Genomic DNA, 27,306 nt, shown 5'->3' with positions numbered 1-27,306 from the left:
ACTGAACAGCAACAATTAGTTTGAGTCATGCTATTCTTTTTATTATAAATTTTTGATCCAAATGACTATTTGGACATTTTGGTGCTATATTGGATATTAGGACTGTGCCCTATTTCTCCCCTCCTCCCATCAGTTTCTTTGGAAAACAGAGCTCACAAGTTCCATTCATTGGGGCTTTGAACAAATCATCCCACTTTAATTTGGATGACCTCAGTTTGCTCAGCTAAAATGAGGTGCATGGTAGATGACCTCTCAGATCTCTTCTTGTGCCATCCTTCAGCCTCTATTACTCTGTACACTCCCTTCTCATATCTCCTAATCTCATACCATTTTAGTTTTCTTTTCATACTTCGAAATGATTTGCTCACTAGCTCTATACTAGCTCTTTGACCTAACCTACCTAGCTTTACCTTTCTTAAGTACATCTGGATCTTTCATTTGTACACAAGATTAAAATATGGTATTTTTAAGGGATCTCTTCTATAGTAACCTCATGCTTAATGTTGTGGGCTGATAGTAAAATGATTAAGCACCTATCTCCAAGGAGTTTACAATCCACTCAAGATGATTAGTGAAACATATAATTTTGTGATTTGATTATCTTATCAGTGAAGTAACTTGTTTATTCAAAAATTTGAATCTTGGCAAAATAGCCAATAGCAGTTGAAATTTTACTGGGTTTTTCTTTTTCTTACTTTTTTTTTTTTTTTTTTTACTGCAAATCTATCAATCAAAGTCTTTGATTTTACTTACTGTATATACTCGAGTATAAGCTGAGTTTTTCTGCCCAATTTTTGGGCAGAAAATTCCCTCCTCGGCTTATACTCGAGTTTTATACTAAATAAAACATGTGTAAATATCCCTTTGAATGCCCCCCCTGCTGTGTAGTATACAGCGCGAGTGCCGTCTGTGATACTACAGGGCCGGCCGTTGCTACGGTGATCTGTAGTATCACAGTTGGTAACCGGACTGTATACTAATGCTGGCAACCGCTCTACATACGTATACCGGCACCCGCTCTCCTCCTCTGCAGGCACCGGTGCGCTACCTGAACCTACTGATATAATAAGTTTTCCCAGATTTTTGAGTTAAAATTAGGGGCCTCGGCTTATATTCGGGTAGGCTTATACTCGAGTATATATGGTAGTTTTAATGAATGAAAGTCTGTGCAAAAAATGTCATTAAATTTTTAAAAATTCTTTTGTACTACTATCTAAAGATAGTCCAATTTTTTTTTTAGAATGCTGCTGTCGTAACACATGTGTAACTCACCAATGATTGTATTTCCATTCTCACTGATTTAAACTGACAGATTAAATCTGTGCTCCTCTTTGAACTATTATTTAAATTGTTAATTTCTGGTGGTGTCTCCATTGGATTTTCTAGTCTTTGAAAGTGAGAGGTCTCAATCTGAAATGTTCGATTGAAGAGACTGGTAGGTTTTCTGATACTACTCATAATCTTATTTATAAACTAATCCAAAATTTACAAAACATTTTGTTCACAAAAACCACTGTGAGATATTAGATACTACAAGTATTATAATTTCCATTTTGCAGAAGAGGAAACTTAAGACATAAAAACTTTGTGACTTGATCAAGGTCAAATAGCAGTAAGTGGCAGGGCCATAATCTGAACCTTGTTTATTTAGGATCATCCAGTTCTCTTATATTATAGATATGAATTTTCTTAAGTTAAATGAATTGTCCAAATTCTTACAGGTAGTCACTTCAGAGACAGGATCTATGTCTCAAAAAGTAGTGAATGTTCTTTTTACTCTAAAACATTATTTTCTTAAACCAGGTGGTGGGGGAGAAGAAACGAAATTAAATGTGGTATAAATTTTGTGTTTTTTTTAGTGATGCTGGGGAACCTTTCCTTCTCCCATAATATATAATGAGTTTGTCCTACTTTAATAATATATCATCACCTCTTTCTTGAAGTTTCTTTACTTATGTTTCCCTTTTTTTTCCTAAGGACCTAGATGACACAGAAGATGAAAATGAACAACTAAAGCAGGAAAACAAAACCCTTTTAAAAGTGGTTGGACAGCTGACAAGGTAGAAGATATCCTAGCCTCAGTGAGGAGAATGATTTGTAAAACTACTGATTGAATGTTGAGGTCAATGCTAGGGCAATATTTTCCGTGCTGCAATTCATTAAAATAACTAAGTGTGTATTTATTTCTTGGAAACTGATGGATGTTTATTTTCATAATATTTTTCTTTTTCAATATCAATAAAATTAAGGTATCCACCTCATTTCATGAATAAACAACATTTTTCAGTTATTGGAATAGTTGATAAGGGGCTATAAATTCTCTAGTTTATGTATTCAGATGATATATGTGGCCCAAAATGGCTTAGATTATGTCTTCACCTCTCAGATTATCTCCCTTCCTCAAAAAAAAAAAAAAAAAGAAAGAAAGAAAGAAAACTGTTTACATGGATCTGAATATATTTTGGGAGTTTCTTGTTTTGTTTGAGTTGTTTGAGTAGCTGTAAAGTACAGATTCCTTATTAGTGATGTGTAACATTTTTGCATAATGAGGACTTCACTGTGACAAAATCTTGTTCTTGGGGGTTTATTTTTACTTATTCTAAGAGATTAGAATAGTTGGCTAGCTCAGTTCTGTATTGCAATCATCTTCTTAAAGGAAAACTAATTGTAATTTCATAACAGTCAGTCTCACATAGTTGAGTTCAGTTAGGTATGTATAATATATATATATGTGTGTATGTATACACACATATATATATACATTTTAGAAAAGTACTTGAATTGTGTGTTCCATAGTAAATACAAATTTACCATCTTGGGTCTGTATATTGAGAATTTAAAGCGCTTTAACTTCTGCAAAAACGTACAAATATAATGTTTATGTAAATGTTCTTATGAAGTTTGTAGTTACTATTTTTTATTGTTTGCAGAAAGTTTATTAGAACATGTTTGTAAAAAGAATGATAAAACAACATGTTTGTAAAAAGAAAAAATTGAAGTTCTTTGTCTATACACAATTTCAGTTTATAATAAAATACATCTTCATAACATCTTTTTGCCTAATAAAAATGAAAAGTATTTATCTGGACTTAAACAATTATGGTATTTACATGAGCATAATTGTCACTAAGACCAATGTTGATTTTATTCTATATTGCCTGTTACTTATATCTAGATAAAGTCTTATGTGGTGTAATTTGTCCTTCTCTAAGAGAACTAGGGATTTCTTACCCCAAATTTGAAGCAGTTGTATTTATTATTTTAAGAGCAAATAAGATTTTTTTTCTCTTAAAGATTTAGAAGTTGTAAATATACTGTTAACTTGATTTTAATAGTAATAGAATGCTCTTTTACTCAAATATATATTTTGAATATTTTGGGGATGGGTGTGTTTTATCTAATACTCTTTACTAGTAGCTTAGCATTTTGATCTGTTTGAACCTTACCACTGATACAGAAATTCTCTCCTGATTTTTCTCAATATTTCTACCTTCTATATAGATATGTCCCAGAGTATATATTATAGATCTAAACCAAGAGAAAGCCTTTTTGGCTACCACATCCCCATTTCGTTATCTCCTATCATGCCTGAACTTTGTACTGAGAATTGAAGAAGGAATTGAGAAAGGAAATGTTATGCTGATTGTGCACTAGTTTTCTTTTTACCTAATTTTAGTTCTCCTTTAATCTTTTATTTCTAAGCACTGTACCTAAAAACTTGATGTGCAAAGACAAAAGTGAAATTGTTCCTCTCCTCAAGTTTTATTCGATTGGCTAGTAAATGAATGCTAGATAATTAATAAATTAGAGGTTAAATATTTCAGACCATTGACTAGGCAATAGGATTGGTACTAGGTATTAGAAAGAGACAAGATCCACCTATTTTCATAAACTAAGCTATCAGTTTTTCTGTCTTTTACCTCCACATAGTTATTGCTTATTAGAAAGAATCATAATAGTACATAAAAAATTGAACCATCACATTTTATTAATTCAGGAAAGGATGGCACTGAGAAGAAAGGAGGAGAAGACTAAGAAGTTCAATGGTCCATTTTAAGTAAAGCGTTTCAATTTTAGCATCTGAGAGATTTCTCTCAATGAATATTTTATATTAAGGTTTTCTTTAATGTTTTTTGTAGAACTTAAGTATCTGCTTCAATCAAATGTATACACTGATTCCTAGCAGAAAATAGGTATTGTTCATAGCACCAATATTAAAAAAAAAGAAAAAAATACCTCCATAGTCAAAAATGACTGCTTCTCAAGAACATTGATTCATTCGTCCAAGTGCACTGTTTTCAACAGGATTCAAAGCAGCTACTTTCACATATATTTTTTAAGGACTGCTTTGATTTTGCTAGCTTAGCAATCTTTCAAATTACCTTCAACCTAACGTTCTAACATATGGTCTCCATTTTCATTTAAAAAGCATCTTATCGGGTAGCTAGGTGGTGCAGTGGATAGAGCACCAGACCTGAAGCCAGGTTGGCCTGAGTTCAAATGTGGTCTCAAATACTTAACACTTCCTAATTGTGTGACCCTGGGCAAGTCACTTGACCCCAATTGCCTCAGCAAAAAAAAAAAAAAAAGGCATCATATCATAATTGTATGATAAAGGGATATGTGAAACCCCAAAATAAGGAAAGTCCCTTCCCCAGTAAATCAGCACCTTTAATTTACATGAAAGAGTTGGTGAGGAAGAGAGATTGATTAACTTGGACAGAATCCAAGAGAGTTGCCTAGAACACAGACAGGTTAAATAAGAACCAGTGTGTGCCAGAAATAGGATGTGAAAGTCCCAGGTCTTCCAGACTTCAAGACCAGTTCTCCATTTACTACATCATGATGTCTTAATTTTTTGAGACCCTTAAGGATTTTGTTGCCTTGGTATTATCTTCATAGGGGATGGCTTATGGTATATAATTTTCTTTTCTTTTTAGTATTTTTGTGGTGTTGGGGGGAAGGGTTATTTGTTTTTTACAAGACAGTTAGGATTAAATGACTTGCTTAGGGTCACACAGCTAATAAATGTTAGGTGTTGGAGAACAGATTTGAACTCAGTTTCATCTGACTCCAGGGTCAGGTATCCACTATACCACCTAGCTGAACCATAATTTTCTTTTAAAAGACTAATTGGTTATCAAATGTTGGCTTCTTGTTGACATTTTAAAAATTAACCTGAATAAATCTATTAAAGTTTACCTCAATACCAGTGCTGTCAAAGAGCCATACTCCAAAGTTGTTGAAAAAGTGTGTTCAAGGAAAACTCAAGCAAAATATTCATCTTTAAGGTGAAAACCTAATTTGGGAGCATTTGGGGCAAGATTTTGTTATCCAGATTAATCTGATTTTGAGATGAAGTCATTTGGATTTTCACTAATGTTTCACTGTAAACAATGCAATTAGATATTGTGGAATCATCCATATTCACTACTCTGAAATAGATCTATATGCAAAGACCCTGCAGGTATAATGGACCAAATCATTTGGGCTATATTTTTTGATGTATTTTATTCTTAATTTATGGAATAAGATAAGCATTTCCATAACATAGTATGGAGCATAAGCTGTTGGTGATCATAGTCCTCTTCTATGTACTTGACACAGCTTTTTAAAGTCAAGACCTAGGATATTTGTGGTCTTGTTTGATAATGCATCTGTTTCATCAAGGGATGAAATATACCTTCTTAGTATCCTTTTAGTAGTATTATCTAACAGAACCAATTTTCTAATAGTGAAAGCAGAAGAGAACTAAATTTGAAAGTGCTGTATGATAATACTTATTTCTAGTTAGTCAATTAAAAAAATAGAATTTGTTAATAGTGGAATTCAAGCTAGACCATAAAATCCCATAAAGCCACGATCTATCATACAAAATGTAAAAGCATATTGGAAATTACAATAATATATCCTAGGTCAATGATTTCAATAGCACAGGCCTTTGTTTAGGAACCCTTAAGAGGATCAACAGCTGTTAAGCAGCGTAATTATTCTTAAAGCTGTTTGGGGTAAGGATAGGTTGATTTACTTAGCTAGTAATGTACTATACAGTATGTATCAGAAGTAGACTCTATCCCAGGTTGCTTTTGAATATTCCAACAATGATGATTAAACTTAATATGTCTATCTTCAGTAATCCTCATCTTTTTGTTTTAATATTGGTTAAAATTTTTAACCATACATTTGATTGAACATATATTTACAGAATTTACTGGGATGTTTTGGGAAAAAAAACTCAGATTATGCTAAAATATTTTAATTGTATAAGGAAATTTTATGATAAAAAATTTTTAGGTTAAAAATAGGATCTTATTTCCCCAAAATTTATTTTTATGTCCTGAAAATGGATTTATAACCAAAAAAATTAATTATTTTATAACCATAAAAGTTATTGTTCTGGTTTGTTATTTTGCCTATATTTAAAATTTGAATTATTCTTTAGTGGGAATAATATTTATCCCTTATTAGGGGGTTACCATTGGAATTTTCTCCCCAATATTAAGGAAACAGCCTCATGATACTCAGGCAAGAAAGAACTAGTCAATTATTTGACTTGCTCTTTTCCATTTAAGCTCGAAGCCACATACTTCCCCAATAGTCAATCACTAAGATATACCTCAGGGACAGAAAGCACCAAATGGACAAAGATCCCTATTTCTCTTTCCAAATCTTCCCACTCTGTATGTATATTCCATTGAATTTTCTTTAATTTTATCTGAATTTGGATACTTGAATTAAAACATTTGCATCCTGTAAATTGTGGGAAATTATGAGATATTTTCTGTCTTTTAGAAACTATTTGGCCAGATTCTTCCAGCATGTAGATTAGTGCACCTATAACAATTAAGCAATCTTGCATTGGGTGTCCAATGGGGATTGAGTGATTGGTTGATTGTTAATAATAGATTTTAAAAAAAAAAAAAACAAAAAAAACAAGTGACAATAGCACTGCCTATGAGGGACAAAAATTTACTTGGTCATAGGTATCATCTCTAAACCCTAAATGCCATGTTTGCAGCCACTTGGCCAATCGGACTGTTTGCATTGCCTAATCAAAACCTTTTGGAGTCTGGGTTACCTAAATAATTCAGGTCATATGATAAACATGCAGGTGTTATTTACTTCAGTTCTTGCCTACATGTTCCCAAGCACATTCAAAAGTGTCTAAATTAATCATAGAAAATAAGTAGAGTTTTAGGATTTTAACTAGTTGAAGGAGATTTAATGAATTTAAATTTTGTTAAGGTAGAGCTACTGTGTTGTTGGGAGAAGAGTCATAATAATAATATTGTAACTAACATTTCTGTAGTACTTAATATTTATCAGACACTTTGCTAAGCACTTAAAAATTATCTTATTTGTACCTTATCAGAATCCTGGATGGTGCTTTTGTTATTCCTGTCTGACAGATGAGGAAACTGAGGCAAATAAAGGTTTAGTGACTTGACCAAGATTGCACAATTGGTTAAGTGTCTGAAGTGAGATTGGAATTCAAATATTACTGATTTCCAGGTGGCCACTCTTTCCATTGTGCCACAATTCTTGAGGGGAAAATAAATGAAGCTGCAAGTGTGCTTCCAACTTGAAATAAATATCTTTCTATAATGAATTTACTCCCCTATCAGTATTAATGCTGCACTCAGGCATTTATATAGATCTGCTATCCACAGTATGTTAGAAACACATAGGAAATATAATCTGGTACTAGTTGATATTAAAATTATTGCTTGAAGTTCCATAAAAATTTCATAACTGCTATTCTGAATACTCAATGGATTTTTTTTAAATAATTTTTTTTTTCTTGAAAAATTTGGCTGCTCTATTCAGGGTTCTGGTAATTGCATTATTCTACAAAATTTGAGCCAGAGGCTTCTGCTGCTGGTTATGTCTACATGAAGCCAAAAGCATCCTTCATGGGGAAAAAAAAAATCTATTCAGTGAGTCCAGATGGTTGCTGTTGTGTAAAAACATCTGGATAATTATCTGGATGTGCTGGTGTTCTGTAGACATATCCTTTGTCATTCTTATTGCATAAATCCATCACTACAGATTCATTAATTGTATCAGAATTCATTTAAATTTTTATGCATGTAAAAAGTTGTGTCATTCAAGAGTTAAATTTTCATTTTCATTTTGAACACTAGTTAATTTCATTTCTTCTAGTAAAATAATGAAAATTGTTACCATCTTTGGGGTTTAGCTTCTAAGCCCCAACAAGAAGTTACTTGTGAAATAAAAGAATAGTGCTAATATAATAAAATTTTCTCTCTTTTGTACTAAAACTGTGGTGTGTAGCTTGCTTTTTTATTTGTATGGAGCCTGTTATGCTTGAGGAATTTTTTTTTTCAAAGCATCCAGTTGATAAAAGCTGATTACATTCACAGCAGGGCTTCTTGAATAAACCAGGAAGTCTAACAAATGTTTCAGTATACAACATTGGCATTCTAGGCATTGCCTTGTTTACTTATTAAAACTGTCTGAATAAGTTCTTAAAATTCAAACACATACCAGGAAGAAAATTCTTCACTGTCATATTTTGGAAGAAATAAGTAGAGGTCTGGGATTGTAAAAATCCACTCTTTGTTTCTGAAATGACTAGTTTATATAACCTTTTACCTAATTATGTCAGTTCCTCTCATACACCTGCATGGGCTAATCAGCCTTCCTCACTTTCCAGAACTCAAATTAATATTCTCAGTAATGCCATACATGTCTAACAAGGGAACAAGCATCCTTCAGTCTTATCTGTTGAGATAATGTGTAAATCTCTTATATAAGAGTACACTCCCTTGGTGCTCTTCTTAAGACTTTCTTGCAAGATCCTATGTTAATTCTTACCTTGGGGTTCCATCAAATCTTTGTTCCTTTTTTTTTTTTCCCTTTCCGATTTAACTCCTGCAGTGTATAAATGTATATAAATTTATTTTATTATCAGCAGCCATAAACTACCCATATGTCTCTTTCCTTCTTGTCTCTTTTTGCTACCTCAGCAAAAAGTTCTATTTTCTGGTCAGGTGCTTTCAAAAAAGTATTGTGTCATGTTGACCTTCTGTACTGGAAAAAAATGATTGTTTTTGGAGTCCATTAATTTTACTCCTTTGAATGAATGACTAGATTAGGCAGATTGAATTCTCATTTAATAAATATAAAGTACCTACTATGTGCTCGTCACTGAGAATGCAAAGAAAGGTAAAGAACAGTTCCTCCTTTCTTAGATGATCACAATCTAATTGAGGAGACAGCATTGTAACAATGGTAGCTTAGGTGGCACAGTGGACAGAACATCAAACCTGGAATTGGGAAGACCTGAGTCAAATGTAACCTCAGACATTTACTGTGTGACCCTGAGCAAAACCCTCTTTGCCTACATGCCTTCTTGCATGTAAATTGAGTTGGAGAAAAAATGGCAAATCACCCTAGTATCTTTGCCAAGAAAATTCCAAATGGCATGAAATCAGACTCAAAACTGAAAAAGAATAACAATGTATTATTTACAGGATAAATTATAAATAACCGACAAAGTAAAACATAAAAGCATTAGGGGATCAAAATAAGGTTCCTTTAAAAAGTAAGTTTTTAGCTGAGACTTGAAAGAAGCCAGGAGGTAGATATGAGGAGGAGAACATTCTGAAAATGCCTAGAGTTGGGAGATAGTATCTTTTTAAGAAATAGCAAAGAAAATGCGTGGTGGGAAAAGGGGAACACCAAAGAAAGCCTCTTATCTATGGGATTGAGGAAGAGGGGGACAGGTTACAAAGGGCTTTGAATACCAACCAGGATTTTTTATTTGATCCCAAGTAGGTAATAAAGAACTACTGAATTTATTTTTTGAATAGGGGAGTAATATGATTGAATAAAAGGAGTTCTATTGCCCTTTTTTGAACAACTGAAGTGAAGAATTAAGAAAAAGCCTATTTTATTCTACTCTCCTTCCAAATCTTTTACAATGTCAAAAGAAGATTTAAAGTTTCAATAACTGTCTTCAAAGGCTATCACATAGAATGTGATCTGCTTGGCCTCAGAGCAAAACTAGTTGAGAAGGTAGTTCTTCCATCTTTTGATTATTTCCAATTTATCCTGTGTATATTTGAATATATGTTTGTATGCTGCCTACCCCATTAGATTACAAACTCATTGAGAGCAGGAACTGTTTTCTGCCTTTTGCGGGGGAGAGTGGAGGAGATTAGCACATAGCAGATACTTAATGTTCATTAATTTGAGTATCTACAGTTACAAAGAGAAATTTTTGGAGACAGATTTTTACTCCTAAAAGGAAAAAAAAAAACCCTTCCCAATAATTAAAAGTGATATAAAAAGGAATTAGTTTATCCTGGTGGGGAGGGAACTGCCATTATTGGAAGTCTTCAGATCTTAAAGCTGGATGACTACTTGGAATGATTTACTTCTCATCCAGAGAATATATGATTCTGAAAAATTGTTTACTAGCTTCTATAGAACTGGATTTTAGAATATTTGGGTTCAAATCCTAACTTTGCTACTTCTATCTGTATGATCTTCAACAAATCTTGGTCTCTCACCCCTCCAAGACTTTCAGGTTCATGGATTCAGAATAGGAGGGTTTTCTGGAGATGAGTTTAAAATTGGAATAGACCTTAGAGTTTCCTTGGTTCTCATTTTATTTATGCCTTTTCTTGGTTTGTTTTACTGATACCACTCCTCAGCCAGAAGTAGTATTAATGATGATGCTGATGGTGATCATAAGTAATGTTTACTATGTGGTCAGCTAAGTGTTTTGGTTGGTTCTCCTAACAACCCTGGAAAGTAGGTCTTATAATTCCTATTTTATAGATGATGAAACTGAGGCAAAAAGAAGTTATATGTTGTTTGCCAAGGGCCCCACAACTAGTAAGTGTCTGAGGCTGTATTTGAACTCCAGTCTTCCTCACTGACTCATGTTGTATCCTCTGTGTGGCCCAGAATCGATGCCCTGCCTTGTAACAAATAAAAGTAAATTGGCAAAACCAACCAAATACAGTACCCTTATCTGCAAAAAGATGAAAGGTATGATTCATCTCTGTAGCCCTTTTATTCTATAAGGTGAGAAAACTGAGACTTAGAATAGGTTAAAAGATGTCCTCAGAACCACATAAATTCCAAGTGATTGAGCTGGAATTGGTCTCATCTCTTCCTTTATTTGTAAAATGAGGTGTAGGAGGAGGGGGGAGAGAAGTGTTGGCAAGGAGGTTAAACTTGGTAATAATGAAAGTACTCTTCAGTGCTTAAACCTATGATCCTATGGAAATTTTAGCCAAATTATAGATGATTTCAGTTCTACTTTATGCATCTGAAAAAGCACATTGGATAAAAAACCAAGAGAATCAGCCACCAGGCACTGAGCTAAACACTGGGAATACAAAGAAAGCCGAAGGACAACCCATGTTGTTAAGAGCTTACAATCTAATTGGGGAGACAAAGTGTAAATAAAAATAAAAACAGATCACAAAGTTAACATTGAAGTTAACATTATGTAGCCTGAATTTTTTTCACAGTTGATTTTTCTTATATTATTATTACTTTTTTCATATTTTTACATTATCATCTATGCCCCTTTACTATCTGAACCTTGTAAATACAAGGAGGGAAGACTCTTTTAAATAGTCTCATGGAAATTGAAATTCACAACTTTACCAAGTATGCTGTCAGATTTTTCTCGGTTCAGATAAATGTTCACATTCCTGCAAAACTGTAAACTTGACTGACATTAAACAGTGGTGACCTGTCAACAGTGAGTACTTTAGCTTTTAATGAAACAAATATTTATTAGACCCTTAGACTTGCTGTGACCAAAGTCCTTAAAAGGAATCAGTGTTCATTATTGTTATTGGGGTAGACAGAACCATTCATCAAAGCCATTGGCTGTGTTTCTGTACATTTTTTTTTTTTTTTTTGTTAAGAAGATTCCATTCATTGGTCTGTAATGAGTAAAAGCTTTGATTACTTTTTACAAAAGCAAGACAAGATAGAGATGAACTTTCTGATGACAGTGAGGGGACAGATTCCAGCTCAAACACTTGAAACTTGTGTGGTTCTGGGCAGATCTCTTAACTTACTCACAGCCTCAATTTTCTTACTTTATTAAATGAAGGAGCTATAGAGATAATGAATCATATCTTTCATCTTTTTGCAGCTGTATTTAGTTGTTTTTGCTAACTTAATTTTTCTTTTTTACAAGGCAGGGGATCGATTCTAGGCCACATAGATAGAGCACCAGTCAGGAAAACCTGAGTTCAAATACACTCTTATATACTTATTAGTTGTGGGGCCCTAAGCAAGTCATACAACCTGTGTTTGCCTCAGTTTCATCATCTGTAAAATAGGAATTATAGCACTTATGTCCCAAAGTTATTGTGAAAACCAACTAAAAATAGGATAATTGTAAAATACTTGACAATACTACATAGTAAGTGAAAAGTGTTTCATTATCTGGGCATATAGTAAGCACTTAATAAATGCTTTGTTGAATGACTGTTCTCTGCAACTCATTCATGTTCCTATCTTTATATTCTTATATCTTTATAATGTATTTCTATCTTGGCTGACTTTGACCTTTAAGAATGATACTGAAAACAGGTCTCCCAGAAGGGAACAGAAGAGTAGTTGATAGAATGCCAAACTTAAATTAATTTGGAAATGTGAATAAATCCAACTTCCACCACTCTGTGATGATGGACATTTAAATTCACTTCTTGGGGATTGTTTTGTCAGATATAAAGTGAAGGAGTAGGGACTATACAGGATCCAATTCTAAATCTCAGCAAAATGATGTCAAACTAGACACAATGCCATGTACAAAGGCAGGGTCTCATTCTCTATATTTAATTTAATATATAATATAAAATAATTTAGTATAATACCTAATAGGTAAGTTGCTAACTTGAATATAAAAACTTAAAAACTTTATGAATAAATTACTGAATAAAGAAGAAGTAAAATTAACTTTTTGATTCCATCCTTTGCAATACAACTAAATGAAACTTACATTTATATAATGCTTTAAAAGTTTTCATAATGCTTTCCATCATAGTGAATCTTTAATAAATATTGAATCTCCTCTTTGCAACCTCATAAAGTAGGTGATACAACTGTTATTTTTCCTAAGCTGCTTCTGCCCATTCCTAGAATCCTGGAATCCTCTCATTTCACACTCTTGAAATTCCTAGCTCCCTTCAAAAATTAGTTCAGGTGCCTTGTTCTACTTACTTGCCAGTTGATAGAGTTAGAGTTCTATTTCCCCAAATTACTTGGTATTTTTTGTTTTTACTTATCTGAATATGTGCATTCTTCCTCTCTTTTTTTAAAGTTCTTAAATGTAACACTTTTTTTTTTGATCAACCAGCATTTTTTTTTTTTCTCCCTCCAACCTCTACCTTAAATTTCCCCATCGGTGTCATCCAAAAATATATCTCATTTTATATCTTAAATCCATCACTTCTATTATTATTATTGTTGTTGTATTAGAATTCTTAGTTGTTCATCTTTGAAATTCCTTTAAAAGTCCTAAAGACTCATGATGAAAAATGCTATCCATATCCAGAGAAAGTACTATGGAGTCTGACTGCAGATCAAAGTATATTATTTTCACTTTTTTTTTCCTTTTTGTGGTTTTTCCCTTTTGTTCTGATTCTTCTGTAACAACATGACTAATGTGGAAATATGTTTAATATGACATATATACATATATAAACTATATCAAAGTATTTGCTATCTTGGGGAGGAGGACAGGAGAGAAGAGGGAAAGAGAAAAAAAATTGGAATTCAAAATCTTAAAATAAGTGAATGTTGAAAACTCTTTACATGTAATTAGAAAAAATTTTAAGAAGTTGTTTTTATAATATTATTGTTACTATATTCTTATAATCCTGGTATTATTCTAGACTCTTCACTCTCCCTCATTCCACATGTATAATCAGATGCCAATCCTTGACAATACTGCTTTTAAGTTCATTTAGGTCCTTATCATCACTTGTCTAGTTTATTGCAACAGCCCATTAACTGGTTCTTCTACCTCAAGTCTCATGCACAATTTCAATCCATTCTGCACATTGTTGTCCATGTAACTTTACCTAAGTGAATATCCAAGCATGTAGCTCCTCTTCTCAACCAAATTCAGGGGCTTCCTATCACCTCCAAAATAAAATATAATTTTCTCTATACAGCTTGGCCCAAGCCTCAGTTTTCATTTTGAATGTTTTTTTTTCCCCAAAAATGTTTTTCAACATTCATTTCTGCAAAACTGCATGTTCCGAATTTTTCTCACTCCTTTCCTCCCCTGTCCCAAATCAGCAAGCAATCTGATATAGGTTAAATATGCACAATTCTTTTAAACGTGTTTCATATTTATCATGCTGTGCAAGAAAAATCAGACCAAAGGGGGAAAATCAAGAGAAAGAAAATAAACAATTAACAACAACAAAAAGGTGAAAATACTATCCTTTAATCCACATTCAGTCTCGGTAGTTCTCTCTCTGGATGCAGATGGTACTTTCCATTGTAAATCTATTGGAATTGTGTTAAATCGCCACATTGCTGAAAAGAGCCAAGTTCATCACAGTTGATCATCACACAATCTCCTTGTTACTGTGTACAATATTCTCTTGGCTCTACTCACTTTACTTCACTCAGCATCAGTCCATGTAAATCTTTCCAGCAAGCCTGTGTTTTCAATCATATTGGACATTACTCCCACTCCTATATTCTGTGATGGAACCAAACTGGCTACTTCATCGTCCATCTCTCCATACCTTTGTACTGACCATCTCTTAAGCCTCGAATCAAACCCTTTCTTTCTTTAACATGCAACTTAGGGTACTGTCTTTTGTATGAAGGTTTTCCAAAGTCTCGACCCTTATGTATCTTGGAAATTAGAGTTTTATTAGAGAAACTTGCAACAAAGGTATTATTCATCCCAATTGTTTCCCTTCTATTTGTATTGGTTTTGTTTGTGCAAAAATTAATTAATTTTATGTAATCCAAATTGCTCATTTTAAGTAAATTGGAATGAGAGTAAAAGCCTACAATTTTCTATTCCTTATATTTTCTGGTGATGAGACAGAAGCTGCCATGTGCTGCTGGGTGAGAGGAAGGGTAGCTCTTCTATGTCCCACCTAGTCAGTGTGTCCATGAGCATGTAGCATCTTGTGTTTCTTCTGTTTCTTCTTTCCTGATCTTGAGGAAGTGAATGTCCCAAGATGGGACAGTAGTTCCAGTGATCCAAGTAGTGATCTTTTAATTTCAGCAGATGCTGAGGTTCCATAAAAAGTCCCCTCAGCAACCAGATTTGGTAGCACAATACAAAGAGGTAATAACATCAACGAACTGAAGCAGTAGCAGTCAAAGAAAAGAGTATGCTACTGCTAAAAGGAATTTAAGGAAGATTCCTTCATGTATACATATATTGTATTTAACTTGTAATTTAACACATTTAACATGTATTGGTCAACCTGCCATCTAGGGGAGGGGGTGGGGGGAAGGAGGGGAAAAATTGGAACAAAAGGTTTTGCAATTGTCAATGCTGAAATGCCCATGCATATATCTTGTAAATAAAAAGCTATAATTTAAAAAAAATTTAAAAAGAAGATTCTTTGAAGGAGAAAAATAACTTCCAAAACCAGGAGTCAGGGAGATAGCCATAGCTTATACATGTTCTCTGCACATGTGTCTCATTACCTTTGTATTTTAAGTTTAAACCTACTTCCTCAGAACCTGTATATGTAAGAGAATTGTCCCACTTTGAAGGGAATATTTTGTACACTATAAGGTTCAACAATATTTCATTACACCTTAGTAGTTAGTGAATAACAGCTAGCATTTATATTGCACCTGTGTAGCAGATACTGTGCAAAGGGTTTTACAAAAATGATCTTGTTTGATCCTCACAACGACTTTAGGAGGTGGGTGCTGTTATTATCATCCCCATTTTACAAAGGAGGAAATTGAGGTCCACAGAAGTTAATGACATACTTCTACCACTTTACTCTTAAATTTGAATCTACCTTCTCCAGGGACCTCATGGATGCAAAAGGACATGAGCCCATTAGTTTGGTGGGAGAAAGAAGAGTATATTGCCAACTGTTTTGGTATACCTTCTCAATAAATCTCTTCTCTAAAAACTAATGAACGAGATGAGGTGAGATCTTTCAAGACAGTTGTAAAAATCGAGTAAGGCTTCATCTATTTCAGAGTTTGAGTAAGCCTGAAGTTCTTTGAGGATTGATCCAAGGGCATACTTAAGTCCCTTCTGCTGTCCTCCAATGACATCATTTTCTCCCTATTTCAGTCAAATATGGGCAACTATGTACTTATTGGTCAAGTTCAATTTCTTGGGTAGTTCCCTCGTTTAGAATGTAAGATCCTCAGCCAATGAAGATGAGGGTCAGTGGTGGGAAAGGGGGTATTTGCGTTAAGGATTAAAAGTGTAAACCCTGCCCCTGAAAGTGCTTCCTCCCTTCAATTGTCTGCTCGTTGGGATGGGCTGCCCTTCTCTCGAGAAAGTATAATAAACTTTGCTTTTCTTTAGAGATCTCTCTAGCTTTTTTTTTTTTTAATTAAATTGTGACCCCTCACCATTTCTGAACCACACACTAATGTGGTTCTACTGGTTAATAAAGGAAAGCTGACCAATGGGGGCTCATGATTGAAAGTAGTAGACACTCCATTCCCTCACTGAGAATCACAATAGTCAGTTGCCTTTTGGGGACCCAGCTAGCTGCTTCAAGTATAAATGGGGAGGACATGAGTCTAAAGGGTAGGCTACAAAAATATTTACAATATGTAACATTTGGGGCTTATTTTTAATCCTAACTTCAAATGTAATAAAATATTCAGTTAAGTATAATTGGCATCTTCCTTATGCCTTTAACCACAATTCTCATGGTTTTTTTCCTTATTAAACATTATCTAAGAAGCAAAATGAAAATTTTAGAAAACTTGACCTTTTCATTTCTTGGTTGAATTGTACAAGATTCTATCTGAAAATGTCTCAGCATGTATATTGGCAGCCTGACATGGCCCCATTAGTTTAGTATTTATTATTTCTGGAACTCAGCTGGGATTTGTGGTCCAAGAGTTGGTGGAATTTGTTTTTCTGCCTTAAGAAGGTTTATCTCTGTTCTTGCCTAAAGGCTCTTGGTAAACAATAATGCGTTCTAGTCAGTGCTTCAAACTTAAGTGGAACCAACCAAGTGTATGCAATATATAACTGTACTCCTTTCAAATGGAAGCATTGTGGGGAGGGGAAAAAAGAAAAGCCAAGTTCACCAAGTTCACCACACATGATCTCTAGTTAACTGGGACTATTTTCAAGCAATAACATAAATGAGAAAAAAAAAAAAAAACCACAATCTGGTATTCCAATGGGGAACTAATTAATTTGAGATTAAAAAAGCATAATCTTGTATTCTAATAAGGGACTTCTTAATTTGAGATTCATTTGTTTTTAATGTGAGAGTTCTTATTAAGGAAAAAACTTTATAACTTCCTATGATCGAGGGCTTCCTAACTTCTTAGGGGCAGAAGGAAAATGAAATGAAATTTTTTATTTATATTTTCTTGGCATATTAAGAAAATGTTAGAAGACTAATTAGTTTATTTCCTTAATCACATCTGCCTTTGGATCTAATTTGGTGCTCTGAGATTATATCCAGAGTTGGAAAAGGACCTTTAGAAGTCATTTAAACTACCTAGTCCTTTTATTTTACAAGTGAAGGATTTAAGAAGCTTATCCAAGATCACATAGATAAAAGAGGTCCTCTATCTGCAAAGCCAAATTTTATTACATTGTGTGCTATATACTCTCCATCTGGAGGCAATTAGCAAGTGCCTACTATATACTAAATACTCCCCTAGAGAGTGGAGATACAAAGTAAAATTGAGAATAGTCCCTGCCCACAAGGAGCACATATATGCATGTGTATGTATACATATATCTGTAATGTTCTTGGTGGAATTTTCTTGAGGTCTCAGAGCAGCCTTTGTTTCAGTAATCACCACAAGAATAGCCAGGTATTAAAGTCCAAAAGTCTTTATTGTCTCCTTTGCCTGGTGCTCAGATAACGTTCTCCTGGTCTCCAGACACGACTTGCTTTCAGTGGAGAAAATGAAAGAGGAAAGCCTCCACAGTGGTGTGAGATGGGATGAATCTGAGTCCAAGGGTTTGTGCTTCAGCCTCCAGCCACCCCAAAGGTGGATGATGGAATGAATCTGTCTTTGCCTATATGAATTTGTCTCAGCTTATATGCTCTACAGGGTCTTCAAACTACGGCCCCGGGCCAGATGCGGCAGCTGAGGATGTTTGTCCCCCTCACCCAGCGCTATGAAGTTTCTTTATTTAAAGGCCCACAAAACAAAATTTTTGTTTTTACTATATAATCCAGCCCTCCAACATTCTGAGGGACCCCTGCACTACACTGAATATAAACCACTAGGAAATCATTATTTGTTATAAGATTAAATCAATCATACTGAACTTAGAGAACTATTAAGCACCATGCTAAGCTAGACAACCATTGTATTTATCAATTCCACTGACTTAACACCTTGTAAGAATCCTTGTTTTAAGTACAAGAGTTCTGGTCCATAACACATATATATGATTTATATGTGTGTGTATATAGCAGTTTGTATTATATATGTATACATGTGTATTGTGTACGTATATAAAGTTTATATACATCTTCATATATAGACTTTATATATGTGATTGTATGTATGCAGGAGTTGTGGCCAGGTAAGGGAGTTTTGTTCTAGACAGTCATAGAAATGGTAAGTAAAATCACTGAAGTTCATGCCCTATGCAGGAATAGTTTTGATTTGATCGTTGTTCGTAGAGTAAAAAGCATAACATTGTGTGTGTGTGTGTGTGTGTGTGTGTGTGTGTGTGTGTGGTCTAAAATTTTTAGAGATCTCTGATTTCATTTGTATAATAAGTGTTCACTCCACTGACTCACACTGAAACCCTTCAGTTCCTCAGAAGATGTCTTCCAGCAGCTGTGGCCAAGGAATTTCATCATTGGATGACCTGTCTTCTGGTAATAAACTCTGAATTTAGCCAAGCTGGACTTTGGACCTCAGGCACAGTATTCAGCTCTGGTGCCAGTAGAACCATGATATTTTTCCGATTCTGTAGAACCTTGAGAGCAGGTTCTTGCTCTGCTGGCACAGCCTGTATGCCATATAACATGGAAGCTAATTCAGACTTTAGTGGAAGCTTTGCTGTTCCAATTGTAGGGATCGTATTGGTGCAGTTTTGACTTTCTGTTACTGTTTACATCCTGCTTTTTGTCTAAAAGGGAGAACCTCTTGAGCAGACTATGAAGGCCAAGATTTGGTAAGGTATTCAAACGTTAATAGATTCAAGTATTCTAAATACCTGAGGGAATTGCAGTGTGTCCCCATCCTACATAAGAATTTCAGTCACAAGAGCAGATCAGTTACTTTTTATATATTAGTAGATAAATTCTAGGTAGTTGCCTAAAGTAAAGAGGGGTTAACTGACTTAACCAAAGATCACACAATTAGTGAGTGTCAAAGGAGGGATCTGAATATAGGTTTTCCTTAACTGAGTCAGGCACTGAGTCAATAGACTCAACAAGGCTGCCTCAAAATGTGCATTAAAAATTGGCACTTGAAGAATGTTTGTGGCAGCCTTCTTTATAGTGCAGAAACTGGAAACTGAATGGATGCCCATCAATTGGAGAATGGCTGAATAAATTGTGGTATATGAATGTTATGGAATATTATTGTTCTGTAAGAAATGACCAGCAGGATGATTTCAGAAAGGCCTGGAATGACTTACTGATGCTGAGTGAAGTGAGCAGGACCAGGAGATCATTATATACTTCAACAACAATACTATATGATGATCAATTCTGATGGACATGGCCCTCTTCAGCAATGAGATGAACCAAATTAGTTCCAATAGAGCAGTAATGAATTGAACCAGCTTCACCCAGTGAAAGAACTCTGGGAGATGACTATGAACCACTACATAGAATTCCCAATCCCTCTATTTTTGTCCGCCTGCATTTTTTATTTTCTTCACAGGCTAATTGTACACTATTTCAAAGTCCAATTCTTTTTGTATAGCAAAATAACTATGGACATGTATACATATATTGTATTTGATTTATACTTTAACATGTTTAACATGTATTGGTCAACCTGCCATCTGGGGGGGAGAATGGGAGGGAAGGAGGGGAAAAGTCGGAACAAAAAGTTTTGCAATTGTCAATGTTGAAAAATTACCCATGCATATATCTTGTTAATTAAAAGCTATATTGTGACGACCATGCTAGCACCCAGGACATCCCAGAATCAGCCGGAGTCAGGATAAGCAAAAGTCCTTAATCTTTATTCTTGGTCTTGGATGCAGGATTGAACAGGATGGAAGCAGATTCTCTGCCACCGCTTTCTTCTTCATCTACTGAGGAGAGTGTGACCCTGGCTAGTCTTACTCCACCCCCCTAGTCCCTCCTACAATCCTCACACACCAAACATTGAGCCAGCTCAGAATAGTGGAAAAGACCATTTTCCAAGCATATGCCCATAGATTATTGTCCACTCGGTAGTTAGCCTCAAGCACTCAGCAGTCCTGACCTCAGTGCATTGATTCCATAGTTTCAGCCCTCTACACTATATAATAAAAAAAAAAAAATTGGCACATACAAAATATTATACACACTGATTATAGTACAATGCCAATAGTTATATGTATATTTCACCAAGAAGGATTTGACCAGAAATGGTGCATTTGATTTGATTCAATCTAATTAGATGCCAAGTGCTGTTATTGTTATAGTTTATTCTTTGTGCTTGAAGAGGACCATAAAATCAGGGAGGGGATACCATGACATGCAAGTGAATTGGATTTAAATGAAGGAGGGCTGTGCAAGGTCCCCAGCCTCACTTTCCCCTCCAGAGCCATTTGGGTCCAGGAGGCAGATATAAATCAAGACAACTAGAGATGATCCTGGATTGAATGCAAATAACAATTATTTCTGCTTTGACTAGAAACCCCAAGGATCTTCTCCTTTCAGACATTTTTTTATCTAGGTTTTTTTATTTGTGTGTGTGTGACTTGGTAAAAGAGGAGATTCTTTGCCTCAATTGCTACTTAGTCTTAAATTACTAAATGGGTGTGGTCTCAGTCAAATTGAGACCTGTTGAAGACCTTAACTTAAAAAGGTCAAGGTACCAGATGCTGAAGATACAAAGAAAAAAATGAAAATAATGAATGCCTCAAGATTCCATTCCACTGGAGGGATAGAGGCAACTTAGACTTTAAAATTCACTTTTCAAAAAAAGGAATTTATAACTTCAACAATCAAAAAAAGGTACTTCAGGTGAAGAAGGAGTTCATCCACCATGGTGGGACAGTAACTTCCTGTAAATTAGAATTTTAAGAAAGTTGTCCAGGAAAGACTTACACAAACTAATTGTATTATTGAGAATTGAGAATATTGTATACAGTAACATCAACATTGTATGAGAATCAAACATGAATGACTTAGCTATTCTCAGCAATACAGTGATCCAAGACAATTCCAAAGGACTCATGATAGAAAAATGCTGTCCACTTCCAAAGAAAGAACAGTTAAGAATCTGAGTGCGGATCAAAGCATATGTTTTCTTAACTTTCTGGTTTTGTGTGTGTGTGTGTATGTGTGTGTGTGTGTGTGTGTGTGTGTGTGTGTGTGTGTGTTTTTCTCCTCCTTTGGATCTGGGTCTATATTCACAATATCTATCTCAGAAAGGAGGTGGTAGTGCGGGAGAAAGAAAATTTGAAATTCATATTTTAAAAAAGTGAATATTAAAAGTTCTCTTTACATAAAAGTGGGAGGAAATCAATGTTTGTGTGTGAGAGAGACAGACAGACAGACAGATATGGAGACAGAGAGAATGCGTAAATTGCCTATGACACAGATTAATTAGCCAGAGCAAGGTCACACAGCCATCATATATCAGAGGCAAGACTTGACCCCAAGTCTTCCTGACTCCTGTTCTATATTCATAATTCCTCTCTGACTGGTAATGAAGAAAGTTTATGTAAAATTCATAGGGACAGGACTATTCATTGTAGAGGTAAGGTGAGGTTAACACAATACCTGGCATATAGTAGGCACTTAATAATTGCCTTAAAGCTCCAACAGATTAGAAAAACTTCCTCAGAGTATGAAAGCTCTTATTTCAGACTTAAATTAGGGATGCCTTTTCTTCAAAATCTGCTCTCTGTCTGTTAGAACATGTGATGTTGTGTTATTTTTTTTCTTTCTATTATTCTATTCTTAACTATTTTCTTTCAAAATAAAAAATAAAATTATATAGGTTCCTCTAGGCTTTTCAGCATATGAATTTTGTTTGTTTTCACCATACACGTTTACATTCCAGGTTTACCATCCTCTCTCTCTTCCTACTCCATTCCCTTGTTCACCTCCAGCCAGGCTCTGCTTTACCATGAGCCTGCATCAGCTTTTGGTGGGTGTTCCCAGCTGGCCCTGATTGCTGGTGAGCGAAACATTTCAAAGTGGATGTAGGAGCTAGACCTGGATCAAGACACAAGCCGTGTGTGTGTGTGTGTGTGTGTGTGTGTGTGTGTGTGTGTGTGTGAGTTCAGTATCTGCTCATTTTCATATTTTGGCAGTTCAAAAAATCATTTTCTCAGAGCAACTTTAAAAAGTATGTGGTTTTAATATTATCATTCCCACTTTACAAATGCCAAAAAGGTTAAAGAAATTATCTAAGATCATGGGGGCAAATGACTTCCCACTTGTCCACCTGCTGAGTAATCCATCAACATTCCCTCTACCAGGACCGGAAATAGGGTTAAGGCTGGATGAGTTTTATGTTCAAAGGGAATTCAATTTTAGTTATTTAAGAAATATCCTTTCTCATTAAACTAAATGTCAACTTAAGCATTTTCTTTAAGGCTTAGCTTATATATTTGTTACCTTCTTTCTTGAGGGGTTATGTGGCTACTAATGCTTTACTCTTGGCCCCCAGCCCCATTCTGTTTCTCAAATTCCTTACCAGGCTTTGATCCTCAGCACTTGTTTCCTGATGATAGTGTAAAAAAACTTTTATGTACATTCTGATCATGTGAAACACAATTTCTTCACAAGTTCTGGGATGGATTGTACCCTATGAAGTCATCTACTGAATGCTTTTCTTCTCAGCGCTACAAATAAGGGGGAATGAGTTACTCAATAAGATGTGTGCATTGGAAACCAAGCTCATAGTTATGCCTAAAATTGATTTACTTCTGTTGAAATCAATCACCCACCTTTTTTTTTTCTGTCCCTTCCTTACCCTTCCCTTCCAATTTAGATCTTTCCCCACTTTGCTATTTTTCTTTTTTTTTTTCCCCTTCCTTCTTTCCTTCCTACCTTCCTCTCTCCCTTCCTCCCTCTTTCTCTCTCTCTGTCTCTTTCTTTTTTCTTCTTCTAATTATTCATTTCTTTTTTTGAATGACATTTGTTATTCATTTTTGAGGAATAATAAGAATTTGTTGAAGAATTAAATACCAGTTAGAGAAACAAATCTAAACTGGAAACTTAAGAACTTCTAAACCTGACTTGGAGTGCTGCATTTGAAGTCAGAAGAAAGCTGAGATTGAATCCCACCTCTGACATTTACTACTATGTGACCATGAGCAATTTGCATTATCTATTTAAGTCTCAGTTTACTCATCTGCAAAATGGGGTCTGTAATAATTCTAATACTTTTTATTATTCATGGGGGTCTGTAATAATTCTAGTACTTTCCTCAATAGACTATTGTGAGGCTCCAGTGACCTATAAAGTATTTTGAAAATCTGGAATATAAATACTAGCTATTAACAGATTGTTATTAGCTGCTAAATGTGGCGGGGAGATCTAGTTCCTTAGGACCCAAGATTTCTTTGTGGTGAGAGAACATGGAATTGTCTGCTGTGTATGGGCCTTGTGAGTAGGAAACCCTGGAACACCAAGAGGCTACTCCTGGGCATAGTAACTAGGTCACGGAGGAGTGTGTCTAGAGGTGTAGCCACTGGGATAGGAAGATAGAAGCACACATTCAGATATCTTCCTATTTTACCTAATTATTAACTAATTTTACCTTCTTGTTTAAGCAGTTCTAACTATTTAGTCTTGCTAGATAGGGACTATGTGCAGCTCTTTCTACTTAATGAAGAAATACAATTGCCTCTAAATTTTGGCACCTTGGGAAAAAAGTCCTTGTCATCCTGTCCTAGTTATTGCTCTATCATATAACCAAAAAAAAATCATTTTTCCCCCTCCCATTTCTTTCAAATGATTCCATATTTGGTTTCCTTTATGCTAAATCTTGATTCCTTTATATGCTTGAAGGGTAGGTGTTCTCTCTGCCTTTGAGAAAATATGAGTCTTGGAGTCAGGAAAAAGTTTGATTTTTGCCTCAAATACCTACTTACTGCATGAGCCCAGGCAAGTTAATTAAGTCTCTTTGCCTCAGTCTCCTCATTTTTTAGATAAGATTTTTGTGAGGATCAAGTGAGTTAACATATAAATAAGTCCTAACTAGTGATTATAATTAAGAAACAGGGGAATCAGATGGGAGGTTTTTCCCTTCCTGGAAGGACTGGGTCCTGTTATCTTTCCTCTCATCTCAAGATCCTGAAAGTTGGTGTCCTGCTATTAATAATAAGATTACTCTTAACCAGTAGGATGTTAGAAAGAGGTGGCCCAGAGGATAGAATAGAAGTCAGGAAGATTCATCTTCCTCAGTTCAAATCTGACCTCAGATACTTTTTAGCTGTGTGACTCTAGGCAAGTCACTTAACCCTATTTGCCTTAATTTCCTTATTTGCAAAATGATCTGGAAAAAAATTGGCAAACCATTCCATTATCTTTGCAAAGAAAACCCAAGATAGGGTCATGAAAGGCTGAACATGACTGAAAAACAGGGGGAAACACTGGATCTTTTATTATAATGGTATGGAGAACTTTGAGATAAAGAAATCCCTCCTTTATTAATGTAGTGGGGAAAAAAGTGGCCAAAGTACTGAAAGATTAAGGGATTTCCTCAATCTCACATCCAGTATATATCAGAGGCTACACTGCTGCCTAGGTGTTTCTGCCTCCAAGGCCAGCTATCTACTGTAACACACTACTTCTCTAGATAGCAGATTGTTCTAAATAATAATCACTCAAGAGTCAGAAAATAAGATTTTTTTCTACTCTTTTCTTTCTATATCTTTTCACAGAATTCAAGACATATTAAATTATCTTTTTCTCTTTTTATTTTTGCTTCATTTTTCTTTTCTACTTTTAGAGTATGGATTGTAATGAAAAAATTTTTAAAAACTTTGAAAACCAAATCTAGACTATTCTGTGAGAAAATGTGAACTCTCCCAAGTTCAATGACTATGTTTGTTATATCTGTTTACTGTTTTGGGGGATGCTGTACACATCTCTCCTTGGGAAATGAAGGCTTCCTACTTTAGTCTGTTTTCCCTGATGGGAAGCTTCAGGGGATAGTAACAGTCATCTTTGCTAAAGTTAGGGAAAGCAATTACCAGGAAGTGTCTGGCTTTGTAATGAGTCTGTTTTAGCTACCAGGAAATGTCTGGCTCAGTGACAAAACTTGTCATCTCCCTTTACTTGTCCTGGAAGCTTTTTTTTTTCTTAGATGTTCAAATGAAATAAATCAGAGTTCTGGCGATATTCCATTGCATGTAGCTGAGCAATATATTTGGGTGTAAGTTGATGATATATTTTAGATTCTAAAGTAAAATTTATTTGGAGGCAGAGACCATATTGGGTGTCCTGTATGGTACCTGATCCATTGTAGATGCTAAAAACCAAACCAAATGTGCATCAACACAGAGGGGATATTATAGGGGAGGGAGAAGAAGCCTGAATTTAAAGCACAGTGGATAGACCCCTGGCTCTAAAATCAGGAAGACAAGTTCAAATCTGGCCTCAGACATTTAATACTTCCTAGCTGTGTGACTCTGGGCAAGTCACTTTAAGCCCAGTTGCCTCAGTAAGAAAACCAACCAAACAAAAAAGCTCAGATCTTTTCATAGCAACAATAATAATCATCATTATTATTGAGGTTAATAATAAAAAGTGACCTATTTTAAAAACATTTTAAGAATGATTGTCAACAACCAAGTTAAGTATTATACTCAAATCAGCTACAAAAGATTTATTATGAAGGAAGATGTTGTCCTCTAGAGAAAGAACTGATAAATAGAAATATGCTGAGTATAGTTTTAGATTTATTTATAAATCTGCATCAAATTTACCTTCTCAGGTAAAGAGTGGGGAGGAAGGAGGAAGAGGGAGATAGTTTGAAACTTAAAAAATGTTAAGAAAAAAATATTTTTTAAAGTGAGCTATTAATAATTATAAATTTGAAATTTATAATTTGAATTATAATTTTTATAAATCAATAATTTGAATTATACTTATAAATTATATTTTGAATATAAATTTTTATAAATTTATAAAATTGAAATTACAACTATCTTATTTGATCTTCAAATCAGAAGATTTGTAAGGTAGGTACTATTACTTTCATATCACAGGTAAAGAAACTGAGGATGACAAGGTAATAAGGTCAATAAGAATATGGGTAGTATTTGAACACAGGTCTTGCTAATTCTAACTTGAGCATTTTATCTATTAAATCACGTAGGTGCCAGTTTTCTTGTATGAAGCACAACTTCTTGGTAGAATAAATTGGTTGAAGATAGAGTGGAACCTTGGAAATGCTTGATCAGCTGCCTGGTTAACAGATAATTTCCTTTCTTCCAGAAGTACTAAAGTCACTGCTCCCTGTGGGCATGGCTTGAAATAGTATATTAACAAAAAATAAATTCAGAAGGAGACATGAATAGACAATTTTTTTAAACTACCATGTTAAATCTAATATATCATTTTGTTCATTTTAATCAAGTTTGACTCTTTGTGACCCCATCTAGGATTTCTTGGCAAAGATACTGGAATGATTTGTCATTTCCTTCTCCAGCCCATTTTATAGACAAGGAATTGATGCAAACAGAATGAAGTGATTGCCTAGGGTTAGGCCTAGATTTAAACTCATGAAGATAAAATTTCCTGGTTCCAAGCTCAGTGCTTTCCACTGCACCACCTGCTGCCGAAAATGTAATACACTTAAAAAACCCCAAACACCTATATATATCAAGGTTACAAGTTCATGTGCAATATTATTTTTTGTTCCTTGTATATGGAAATGTTTTTATTTGATGATTAAGTTCCTAATACAAATGAAAAAAAAAAAAAAAGCAGGCTTGTGTTCCTTTCA

General features: G+C 34.7%; 1 protein-coding gene across 4 annotated transcripts in view; it reads left to right on the top strand.

The window, feature by feature from the left end:
* Positions 1-8,282, top strand: part of PAWR (pro-apoptotic WT1 regulator) — a 142,032-nt gene extending 133,750 nt beyond the window's left edge. For all 4 annotated transcript variants that reach the window (XM_052000380.1, XM_052000379.1, XM_052000382.1 and 1 more), the window contains one exon: positions 1,978-8,282. In XM_052000380.1, coding sequence (XP_051856340.1) covers positions 1,978-2,064 — 87 coding nt within the window. In that variant the 3' untranslated portion in view covers positions 2,065-8,282. The remainder of the gene's footprint in view (positions 1-1,977) is intronic.
* Positions 8,283-27,306: the final 19,024 nt, after the last annotated feature.

Source organism: Antechinus flavipes, chromosome 5 (genome assembly GCF_016432865.1).
Source record: "Antechinus flavipes isolate AdamAnt ecotype Samford, QLD, Australia chromosome 5, AdamAnt_v2, whole genome shotgun sequence".
In the NCBI taxonomy this organism is placed as follows: domain Eukaryota; kingdom Metazoa; phylum Chordata; class Mammalia; order Dasyuromorphia; family Dasyuridae; genus Antechinus; species Antechinus flavipes.
Note: the sequence above shows the minus strand (reverse complement) of the source record. Positions and strands in the feature narration are given on the sequence as shown.